This window comes from Clytia hemisphaerica, unplaced genomic scaffold (assembly GCF_902728285.1).
Source record: "Clytia hemisphaerica strain Z4C2 unplaced genomic scaffold, Clytia hemisphaerica genome assembly, whole genome shotgun sequence".
Lineage (NCBI taxonomy): Eukaryota > Metazoa > Cnidaria > Hydrozoa > Leptothecata > Clytiidae > Clytia > Clytia hemisphaerica.
Genome location: NW_027103334.1, coordinates 363328 through 375797, shown reverse-complemented (window position 1 = coordinate 375797; position 12470 = coordinate 363328). Strand labels below are relative to the sequence as shown.

Sequence of the window (12470 nt, the reverse complement as noted above, 5' to 3'; positions counted from 1 at the left end):
ATGATAGTATTTTGATTGGCTATAATCTTTTTAATTTTCTTGTTAGCGTAATTATTCAATCTCCTTGTGAATAACAATCACAGAAAAAAACACATGAAAGGCAACTTTGGGTGACTCGAAAAAGTTTTATTTCTGACATCGAATTAAGAGAAAACGATTCCATGTACGAAAAGCCGCGCTAAACAAAAGAAAGGCTATCAAAAATATTCCCTTGCAATTAATTATGAGATTCCAGGGATGTGTCAGGGATGGGTAAACGCACATGTCCCCAGCATCTAGCATATCATAATATTAGTTGCACGAGGAGCAGTCCATTGAGTTTAAAGCCCGAAGGGCTAGAGTAGAATCTCTAACCTTTCCCGGGCAGGAAAAAGTGAAGAATGAAGCCACTTATTTCCCATTAAAAAAAAACGCATAGAACGCGCCACAATCATGACGACGGATTGTATCCAGTGGTTCCTTTGTTTTTGAGGACTGAATTTTTTTTAAATCTAGCGATAGATTTTACTTTCAATTTGGCGTTTGTGTAAAAACCACGCGCGGGCGTTCTGGGTGGGTAATAAGTGGCTTCATTTTCCATTCAGGAGTCTTGAGTCTAGCCCTTCAGGCTTGGAAGTCAATGGAGCAGCCTCGACTATTACAAAGATGACACCTACCTTATAATATGAAAATAAGTAGACAAGTATTTAACGGCCTTGAAATTAAGACGGCATAAAATTAACACAAATAACTTTTCTATGACACCTCGGCTAGTTTAATTAACGGCCTTGAAATTAACACGAAAATTACTTCCATTCGTGATATAATTACATAGTTACATGTGCCGTAATGTTCATGTAATAAAGTATTTCCTAACCTTAAGATTTTACCTGAAAGGGAAGAAATTTTGGCGATAAGAAATTTTTATCCCACCAAAATTATGTCCCGTCAAACTTAGACTTCGGAGGGGGGGGGGGGGTCTTTTTCCAAGCTTTCCAAAACGCACTGTAAGGGTTTTAATGAGAAAAGAGGAGAAAAACTACAATCTAGGGGGAGGGGGTAAAATTTGGAGAACTTTGCTTGAAAATAAAAGGTTTTCAAGAAAATGCATCGACTTTTCGCACAAAATACTCTAATTTTGCAAAACTTTCTTTGCATTGTAGGGGTCCAATTTAAAAAGGCTTATTTTGGGCCGATTTTGAATCGAGTTCCCGGGACCCGAGCCTTCACTATAAATATTGCATGACACAAAACAAAGAGTGTAGAGAGCTAACAGATAAATGAAAATTCACTCTACATATAGAATATTTTTTGCTTTGTTCGAGTTTTTTTTCCTTTATATTAAATTCCATTTTCTCCGTCTAACATTCTTTTATAGTTGACGCAGGTTGACGCCCTCTCGGGGAGAGAGTACTTAGGCAAATGGAGGGTACCGGTTTATACCGCTCTTAAGGGTACCTTTTTGGACTTCCAAAAGTTCCACTAAGGGTTAGAAAGATTAGAAAATCATTGGGTCGGAAAAATAGAAAATTTTAAATTTTTTGTCCCTAAAAACATCGAAATTCGGTCAAATTAATTCCGATAAGGGGCGTGAAATTCGCAAAAACTTTTAGTCCCATCCAAGGCACGAAGGTTGAAAGTCGGAAGGCACATCCCCGTCAGCTTGCTAGCCTAGTAGTACTCCCTCGGGGACGCCCTCTTATTCAATGCTCTATAGTTTGATAAAGCTCTTTTTTTCGGTCAAACTAAAAGTCATCTACAAACTCATATTTAAAAGATGCTTGGCCTTTTAACATTCTGTAAGTTGATTCACATTCAAACCAATCTCGCTGATAGTCCATCTCTTTACAAAACGATAATTTCTTCGAGTTTATTGGATTGGGGAGGTTTTCCGCCATATTGTATTTGATATCATAGTAAAAAACCAATTTATAATCAACTGATCAATGCTTAACCCTTTAAGTGCCAATGACGAGTATATTGGTCATGGGCTAAGCCCTCCTGTAATCCCTAGTTTAAATGTCACTTTTGATCTAACTCGTAGGAATTGAATTAGACTTCATGATCAAGCAAAAAATAATCAAAAGCGAGTCTTTTCAGCGAGATTTTAAGCTAAAAAGTCGAAAAAATGCAAAAAATTTTAAAAATTCCACTTTTTTAAGATTTTGACCTTTTTTTGACCATTTTTGGTCAACGAGTGATCCAAGAACCTCCAAATTTGGCCCTGTTTTACTTGATTATGTCTTCCAGCGAATTAGTTTGAAGTTTTACAACTGTGCACCTTTCTATCATTCAGGCAGGTCTGCGCAGCTTTAATTTCCCTTACCTGCTCCTCTTCCCTCAGCAACCGCCCACCCCGCCCTTCCTTAATCGGGCGGCGCCGAAGGCGCCTAAAAGAAAAAGGAGACTCTAAGCTATCCAATCAACGAGCTATGAACAAGCTTCTAACTCCTTCTAGATCTTGAGATATAAGCCTTTAAAGCTTGAATTAACGATTTTCTTTGAAAAACTTAAAAAAAAATTGCCGTGTCACTTAAAGAGTTAAGGCAAGAAAGTTAAAGTATTGAAAACATATAATCTGTTTCTTTAATTTTCATATAGCAATCTTTACTCGCGTATCGAGCACTCTTCATTGTGCAGAGAAAAACAAGAAAAACAATTTTATACTTTCAAAAATTTAATTTAATTTTACATCTGAGATACTTTAGGTAGGCGTATCAAACCCAATAGTTACTTGGCGACTTAACACATGTTTTGGTACAGTTTATACCACCATAATTTCGGTTTAAAGATGATGAATTTCCAATCTCTCCAGTTGACTGTGTAGTTGGAAACATGGCGGGTTCGTCGTATCTATTATGTTCGTGATTTAACGTGACTTGTCCGTGAAGACGACGAAAAATATTACACAGAATGAATTTCACTACTAGGATCATTGTGGAAAAACCTGCGATGATAATAAGTATAACTTCGTATATTGAGAATGTGTTTTCATCGTTTGGATTTTCCGATTCGAATATATTCGACACCGGTAGTGCGGCATGGGAGATAACGTAAACGGAATACGGTTTGGTCGACGGCGTCAATGTTTGCGTTGTTACGTACGGTTCTTCACTACGTAACTTCAATTGGATACTCTCATTTGCTGCTTTGAGTAATTTATCTTTCTTATTTAGTGAGTAACAAGCTTTAGGAAGTAATTCCCTTATTTTAAATTCGGTTAATTCTTGTTCAGAAACTTTAACGGAAGTATCTCCAAAACATTCCAAAGGACCAATAGTAATATTCGAATGTCCCGCCTTAATGCCTCTTAAAGTGACTCTACGTATTGGAAGGTCTTCCTTATTCGTTATGTACCCACCATCTTGTGCCCAGTCTTCTTGGAGTGCATCACAATTACAGATTTCACTTGTATCTGTACAAGATTTTGATAATCCACATTCACAGCCTCTAGTGCTTGGGGGAACATCACCCCAGTAGAAACGTTGTGTTCCACTGTTAGACAACCATGTCAAATTAGGTGGATCTCCTGGTGACTTGAATTTCATCGCAAATCGTCGGCATTGAAAAAGTACTTTTTGACGACAAGTTTGACTGTTCTTGATCAAGAGATTAAGGCTGGTTTCATCGATTTCGTACTTGAAAACATGGTATGTCATTTTAAAAGCTTTGCTGTCTCCGTAGGCACCTTCAAAAAAATCTGCTTTATTGTGTTTCACTATAGTAGCTATTTGACCCTTTTGTTGTGACATTTGGCATAAGTTTGTAAACGACATTAAAGGACCCGAGCCGTCTAGATCAATAAGACAATATGAAGACTCGTTTAATCCGAACTTTTGGTAAACGGCACAAGACGGTTTGTAAAGAGGCTTCTCACAATGTTTACCGTAAAATTCATTTCGTGTACAATCACAAGTTGTATCCGTTCTTTCATGCCGACAAACACCATTGTTGAGACAAGGATTTGGGAAACATTGGTTCAAAAGCGTACACGCATCACGAATGTTTTTCCGTTGGATTATTTCATCATGGCTCAAATCCACTCTTTTGTTTTGTATTTTGATCGAGTTGATACAACCAACCATTCCAACTAATTCTACAATATTTGCCAAGTTTTGAATGTCGTTTGAGTGTATAGCAATCGTTGTTTTATGAATAGTTTTATCAACTTGAAGTTGGAATTCCTTTCGATTGATTTCGATTCTAATATAATGCCAAGAGCCGTCCGCTACCAAAATTTCTGAAGGTAACGAAAGACTTTCACCAAGAGAACAGGTCACTTTGCCAGCGTTGAGGTTAAGATAGATTTCAAAAGTAACTTCATTTTCATTGATCGTCTTCAGTATCGTTCCTTGTTGAGTGAATGTTCTTAGCGAGAATTCAATAAGAAATGAGTTAGAAAATGTCACATTCAATTTTCCAAGATTGATTTTAAGCGATGAGGATAGTTTAGGAAGACCAACGATAGATTCAACTTCATCATTGATGGTGCAATATTGGAGCCTTTCACCAGGTGGTTGTATGGAAACTCTGTTGCTACCTTGGTTGTAATAAGCCACCGGATCACGACCATCAATATAGAGCAGCTGTAAACATCCGTTTAAATTTGGGATACTAGTAGATTCAATGTTTTTTGAATCAGATATTTTGTTCTGATAGAGTTTTCGGTTTGATGAATCGCCAGAGCCTCCAATCAATGTTTGCTTATCGTAAGAAAAGGATTGGAACAATTGTGGAGCGATGTGTAATTTCGTTTGGTTATCGAGACGAATTCTCGTTAACGATTTGGTTCGAACTATCGAGACGTGATGCCATTGGTTATCGTTTAAGTTGTTGCCCATTAGTGCATCTGATTTTCGATGGTTGAAACTGGTCAAAGAATAACTAAAAGTAAAATCAAGGTACAAAAAAATTATTGTTTTGCCTCTTATCTTTTAATCAATCGACTGATTAATTCGAAATTATAGGTTTCAATCTCAATAAACAGTCTGAGAAGATATTTTTGGGTTTTCGGGTACTATAATTTCTAAAGAAAGAAGTTCGAAAATTTTCAAAATTGAAGTTTATACTTCAAACGAATGAATTTATTAACAAAATTTGGTGATCATAAATTCGAGATAGCTTAATTTCAAAGATGCTAAGTTATCTGACTACACGACTCTACCGAGATCATTTCTATCTTGACTTGTACAAATGAATCAAACTTGAATTTTGAACGGACTCGTGTAACTTATGGTATGCCCAAAAAGGACATAAGTTTGGCGCAGAAAATTGGGGACCCTAAGGCATGGACATTTATACGTCAAAAGAAGTGTATTATTAGGATGTAGATTTCAGAATTGTAGGTAGGTAGGTAGGTAAATCATTTATTTGTCAACGAAAGCGAGACTAGCGACCACACTCATAGACATAATGCTAAACTAAGGAGGTGGCCGCACGATATAATTACAACAACAAGTGAAAAAAAATACTAAGTTTATAAAACGATCATACTAGGGTAATAAAGTGAAATAATTTTCGTTTTTTAATTTCGTTTTTAATAAAAACAGAAAAAAAAAATAGATTTAAAAAAGAAGAGAATCAAAAGAATAAAAAGAAAAAGAAAAGAAAAGAAAAGAAAGGAAAATGTTAAAATTTAAAATCAAACTCGAAAAAGAAAAAAAAAACACAAATCAAGTGTACGACGAGAGGAAATATAATTTGCTCAAATCTTTAAGACGATCCAATGCTAGTGTAGACAAATCATCGAGAGAAACGAAATTTTGAAGTTCATTCCAAACCAAGATGGATTGGTATAGAATTGAATAGTTACCATAAGTCACTGTTTTTACTTCGGGTATTTTTAGAAGTCCAGACTTACAACGAATTACTTCATGACGGTCAGTATCATTAAGACGTTTGTATTCAAGAGTTTGTAAAAGAGGAAGAGGTAATTTTCGATTCAAAAGTTTGAAAAGAAAGAGGATATTAAGGTATTTGACAAAGTCAAAAAATTGAAGAAGTTTAAATTCTAAAAACAGAGGAAAAGTATGTGCACGAAAGTCAGAGAAAGACATGATTCTGAGAGCTTGTTTTTGAAGAATAAGAACTCGACGGGCGTGGATTGTTTGGCGTTGCCCCCAAATCTGGGCTGCATAAGAGGCGTGACATTGGAAAAGGGAAAAATATAATGATGCTAGTGTTTTCTTGTCGACATAATGCCGAAGTTTACTTAGAGCTCCATTAGCTCGCTTCAATTTATTGCAGACAAAATCAATGTGGTGTTTCCAGTTCAGATGTAGGCTGCTGGCATCCACTAACGGATTCGTGCTCCTTATAGAGGATGCTTAATAAGCGATATTTCCTTTGTCCAGAGATTTGCCGCCTTTAGCCGATAGACGGCTAAAGACATTTTTAGCTGGCGAGTGTCTACAAATATAACATTACGTAATGTTTAAATTTTCTGTTAGGCACCAAATCATAGATTGGAAAATATATTTGGATTTCGAAAAAAAAGTAGGCGGAAGGAAGTTTGCTTGTTTTTCTTCCTCCTTTCTTGTTTAATGTGGAGATTTTGTAAAAGATGAGAAATTAGATTAATTGAATTTAAGTGCCCTGATGTATCTTCTGTGTGCACCAACAAAATTTTGCTTCATAAAACTACATTTCGATGCTTGAATTTGGGCTTGTATAAGTGTATAATTTTTTACCACACTGGATTCGTTGATCACTTTGGCTCCAGATAATTGTTCTGTCAGTTCTACAGATATGTTGCAGATTATTTCAAGGTATTCTAGTTATGTATATACAGTACATTTTGGGGGTCATATTGAATATTGAATATTTCTGACATTACTTCTTTATGATTCTACAAAAGGGAGTGTTGTTGTTCCTTCAACAAGGGCCTTTAAATATTAAAACAAAGAGAGAACTTTTCTTCAGCTTTGGCATTTCACTTTTTAATACTGTGTGGCCTTTGTTTTTTTCAATTCTTTGAAGAGATTGGCGAGTGTTTTTGGTTGTTTTCTTTCACTTTTGTGTTCATATTTGTATTTTTTGAGATTCGACCGAAGAGCTGATGGAAAAGTTTTGATAAATTTACAGACCTGATATCTTATAAAAGCAAAAGTCAAAAATAAATCTACAGACTGTAGATAATGCGCGCATCAGATTGTTTTTCATCTTTTTTCTGTTTTGTTTTTCTGGTCTGGGATTCGAATTTCGAATGTAAACATTCCATTGAAAACGTTCGAAACAATCTTTTTTTGCGTGCACATCAATGTCAATCAAATTATTAACTCGCCAAGATTTCCTTTGCGAACCGGAAAGCGGCTGGTAGATTATTAAGCAGACCTATACTACCTGGGGTTTTGTAGAGGTCTGCGATTCAGACTAGTTCAGATGTTCATCGATGTATACACCAAGATACTTTACAACCTTGCTGGGTCTAAGCCGATGTCCGTTGATTTTGATTTTCAAGTCATAATCGATCTTCTTTCGGACAGGACGAAACAACAAAAGCTCAGTTTTACTAGTGTTGAGAGAGATTTTATTTGCTTTAAGCCAATTCATAAGAAGCTTTAGATCGATATTGGCTTGCTTAGCGATCGGTTTCAAGGATTCGTTCTCAAAAAAAAGCATAGTGTCATCAGCAAACAAATTGACCAAAGCATATCGAAGTGCAATATGGAGATCATTCACATAAAGGAGAAAAAGAAGTGGGCCTAAAACAGAGCCTTGAGGGGACACCATGTTTCATATTTTTAGAAGTAGAAATTTTACCAGAGACTGAAACAAACTGTGATCTATCAGTAAGAAAATGATCGAAACCAATCAAGAGCTTTTCCACGAACCCCGTAAAAATCTAGCTTTGATAGTAGGATAGAATGGTCGACGGTATCGAATGCCTTTTGTAAATCGATGAAAATAGAGCATCCATACTTACCTTCATCCAAAGCATTTGATATTTTGTTGATAGCATAGAGAAGGGCTGTTTCAGTCGAGTGGTTTGATCGAAATCCAAACTGTAATGGGTAGATCGAGTTTGATTGGTCGAGAAAGTTCATCAGTCGTGAATGCATGAGTTTTTGGAAGATTTTGTCAATGTTAGAAAGAAGAGAAATTGGCCTATAGTTCTTAGCAGCATCGAATGGAGAACCTTTGTTTTTGAAGACAGGGATGACTTTCGCTTCTTTCAGCTGACTTGGAAAGATACCAGTAAAGAAAGAAAGATTAATAATATCAGTGAAGATAGAAGAAAGCGTGTCCAAGTTGGAAGAAATAATTCGATACGGGATGCTGTTTGGACCAGTTGCCTTATTTTCACTGAGAGACATGAGAGTTTTGATGACTTCTGGTTTTGAAGCTGGAGCAATGAAAAAGTCATTAGCATTTCGATTTTCGTTCTTTAGCCACTCTGAGAATGATGATGACGCGTAAAAGGAATTTTTGAACGAACTTCACCTGCAATGGTTGAAAAGAAATCGTTGAAAGCTTTAGATACTTCTTCAGGGTTGGAAGATAAAGAATCATTGATGTTAAGAGAAAATAGAGTTTGAAGAAGAAGGAGAAGATATAATCTCTCTGACGCCTTGCCAAAGTTTTCGAAGATTGTCTGAGTTTTGAAAAAAGTAGCGAGAATAATGGAGTTTTTTACTAGCACGGATAAGAGATACAATGCGATTTCGGTAAAATTTGTATCTTTCACGAAGAATTTCTTAAGATCGGGTGAAGAATCAGGAACTTTCAAATAGTCGTCTTGAGGCTATCTCTGATGTTCATCGAGACAAGAATGCCTTTGGTGATCCAGGGTTTGAGAAGGAGGTTAGCTTGACGTCTGGTCAACTGTTTCAGAGGAACATGCTTATCATACAAAGAAGAAAACGAGTCAAAAAAGAATCAAAAGATAAGTCAACATCCCCCCTTTCAGTTTTAAGAAGATCTTTCCAATCAACGCTGTCGAATTCATCTTTGAAAGTAGCCTCATCAAATTTGGACCAATCTCGACGAAAAGGAAGTTCAGATTTGTAGTCAGAATCACAATCAGTATTAAGAACTAGAAATTGAGGAAGATGGTCAGATATAGCAACAGTTAGATTTCCAGAAGTTGATGAACAGTTAAAGGCGAAGTAAGAATGTTATCGATAAGAGTACTGGAGGTATCAGTGATCCGTGTTGGCAGGTAATAGTTTGGAAAGAATCTGATAAGCCCAAGAATATCAAGAAATTTAGAGTGAGAGATTACAGAGTCACAAGTCAAAAGATCTATGTTGAAATCGCCTAATAAAATTAAGATTTTTGTTTTCTTGGCAGGCTTTCTTCAGCAAAGGAGATAAAAAATTTTTATTAAAAAGATCAACGTCAAGGTCTGGATGTTTTTTGTAGATGCAACCAACGATCTAGTTTTTTTTCCTATTTTTTAAGACGATTTCAGCAAAAGTTGACTCAAGATTACCACAGGCTGAGTGCACTATCTTGGAAAGATTGTGCGAGGTTTGCTTTTGAGAGAGTTAGAAATAAAGAGAGCAGTTCCCCCAACTGATGAGGACGCTGGGGTATCAAAGGATTTAAAGCCGTTGATAGAAAGTTCAGTGTTTTCGATAGAAGATTTGAGTCTGGTTTCACTGATACCGAGAATGCTAAAATTATGATTGAGATTATGAAGTAAAGTAGTAAGATTGTCATGATGTTTTTCTAAAGAACAGATGTTGAGATGAAAGCAAGAAAAATTTTGTTTTTTAAGAGGAAGAGAAGCAAATTCTTGAGTACTATAGTATTTGCAGTCGAAATGATTAACGTGATCATCATAAGTAATATTATCAAGTTGATCGTCGATTTGTGAATCAAAATTAGAAAAAGAATTCGAGATAGAATTTTAGATGTTTAAAATAATTTTTTAAGTGACTTATGTCTTTACCAATGGGTAATTTTTCATCGGATTCAAGATTAGGTAGAGCATCATGCCTACAAAGTTTACAGAGCCAAATGTTTTTTATGTATTTTGGTTCAACGCCTAAGCACTTTGCATGGGATCGTCTTTCACACTTGGGACAAAAAAAAGGTTTTAGAAGTAATTTTTTTCGAGCAAACAGAGCAATCATCGTTTGTCATTACTGGAATATCAGTGTGCAAAAGAGAAATGTTTCTCGAGCCAAAGTATAATAAAAAACAGAGCATTCAAAAACTAAGATATAAATAAGAAACGCTACAGAATGAAAAAAATTATTTAGAAACAAAGAAATCTTTATAATCAGGAAAGAATTCAATTAAATCATTTAAATGTGTTACTTTCAAGACTTCATCTGTGTCATCATTAAATCTCAAGTTAATAGAACCATTAAACACCCAAAACGATTCAATAGCATTACGACCATACAACGCTTTAACTCTTCCCCAGAGAAATCTGTAGTAACTGCAAAGGTTATTATTAATGTAAATTTTATTTGTCAAATCTGCTTTTCAAATACCTCACGTTTACTGAAGTCTTTGCCTTTTTGATTAACTTTTCTGCAAGTTTTCTGTTTACAAATCTCACTATTGTGCGCTTTGGACCTTTTTGATTTTTTCTTTGGAACAGGCGATGACAAGCTTCGATTTCGTTGGGAAGAATATCAATGTTGACGGCTTTAGCTATTTCGATCACTTTCGATTCTAACTCGTTTTGTTTCACAGAGTCAGGGATACCCGCAATTTCGATATTATTCCTTCTTATGTATTGTTGAAGTTCACTGTTTTCTCTCTCTACTGTGCTAACGTCGTCCAAATCAACCTTTCCTTTCCCAACTTGATCCAGTTCAGTTCTCAAATCGTCAATAATTTTGCTTTTCGAAGAAAGTTCCTGCTTAATTTCGTCCAGTTCTCTTCTCATCTCCAAGTTTTGATTTTAGAGCTTGATTGTAATATCTTCTTTTACACTCTCTATCTTTGATGCAATGTCATACTTTATAACCCTCATTTCGTAAAGGATCATTTCAAGTGTAACCCCCTCCATAGGTTCCTCCACGAATGATTTATGAAGATTATAAGGTTGAGAAAAAGAATAAGATACATCACCACCAGGACTTGTCACAAAGTCTTTATCTGTGTCTTTTGTTTGAAGAGAGTCTTTTTCTTGGTGTGATGAGGTGTCTTGAGTGTCTTTTTGTGTTGGAGAATCTTGTGTAGTAGTGTATAAAGGTATATCTTGAAGTACTTCTTCGATGTTCTTTTGCTGCTTTCTAGTTGTCACATTCATTGTAAAAAAATGGCTCGAGAAACAAAACGCCTACTTTTTACGCGCCAAAAATTTTTGACACGTCTGCACTCTACGGATGTCAGATTGTCTTTTAATAGAATAAGAATAGGCTTTTTTAAGAAATTAGGGAAAAAGTACTTTGTGAAGTCATAATAGACATAACAGGCAGCTCTGAAATCTATACACTAACGCTTCTTTTGACGTACATAATTTACACGAGGAAGTTCTAAAGTCAGGCAGAAACGCCATTATGGAAGCGAACGTTCGATTTGCAACAGTGATCGTCTCGACAGATTCGAATATTTGTTTCCATGATGGCGGAAAGACATGAAAAACCTTGTTTAACATTTTTTCCAATTCTTTCATCTTTTTTTGAAAATTTAAAATTTCCTTTGGTTTTTCATTGTAAAATATTCTCCTATTTGCAATTCTTTCATTTCAGGTAATTGACCTTTTTGGCTAAATATTTCTTGACTTATTGTCACTTAAAATCATAATGATAAAATAATAATGATAAAATTATGAACTATCCAAAGGGCTTATGATGCGTTCAGCTTATCTCCACCTCGGCGGTTGCGACGCCGGGTGACGGCTAGTTTTCTAACTAAAAGCTATAAAAAATGAAACATTCTTACCGAAGATAACCGTGAACCAAGTAAACACCAAGAACGTTGCCCTGTCGGACACTCCCGACACTCAATTTGATACCGGACATTACCAATAGCACACCGGACGGGTGAATGGTCCGGAACTTGAATTCCAATTTATTGACGTACGGGTTCTGATAAACTTGCCGTCTACTTGGTAAGTAGGTCAGATCTTGTTCTCCGTTAAATTTCATTATTGGTTCCTTTGATTGTTGGTTACACATTACCATGGTTACGGTGTGGAATATAATCAAAATGGTAACATAAGCTGTGAGCAATGCCATTTCAATAATTGGATAGGTCGATGATAAATTCTCGACCCGGTTTCAATAATTATGAAGAAAACGGGACAAACATTTATTTGGAACAGATATCCCTTTGGAAGTAACAAAATCTGCTTTAATGAGATTCCACGCCCAGATGTGATTGATAAGTGATAGAATTTGTCATTGGATAAGCTCATTCATGAAATCTGATTTTGAAAAATTGGTCCTAGTGTGAAATAAATCATAAAATTCTTTAGTCTATTGTTTTGAAAAATGAAAATTACAAAAACATAGTTCACACTTTAAAAGAATAATGAAAAATACAAATTTTCAAGTAATAGATTTAAAACTTTTTGCAAAAGTGTT

The 12470-nt window shown here is 35.6% G+C and overlaps 1 protein-coding gene across 1 annotated transcript; it reads right to left on the bottom strand.

The window, feature by feature from the left end:
- Positions 1 to 2542: 2542 nt before the first annotated feature.
- LOC136816707 (contactin-associated protein-like 5) lies at positions 2543 to 12276 on the bottom strand. The gene is made up of 2 exons (XM_067073031.1): positions 11827 to 12276; positions 2543 to 4863 (listed from the first exon to the last, which is right to left on the bottom strand). Exons 1-2 carry the CDS (start codon positions 12120 to 12122, stop codon positions 2697 to 2699), a joined length of 2463 nt encoding a protein of 820 aa, XP_066929132.1. The 5' UTR covers positions 12123 to 12276; the 3' UTR covers positions 2543 to 2696.
- Between the last annotated feature and the right edge of the window lie 194 nt (positions 12277 to 12470).

Bases quoted from the DNA above. Each gene is read 5' to 3' on its own strand.
- LOC136816707 (XM_067073031.1), bottom strand. From the start codon at position 12,122: ATGGCATTGCTCACAGCTTATGTTACCATTTTGATTATATTCCACACC. The intron at 4,864-11,826 runs GTAAGAATGTTT...TTTTACTTTTAG, and splicing joins TTGGTTCACGGTTATCTTCG to TTATTCTTTGACCAGTTTCA.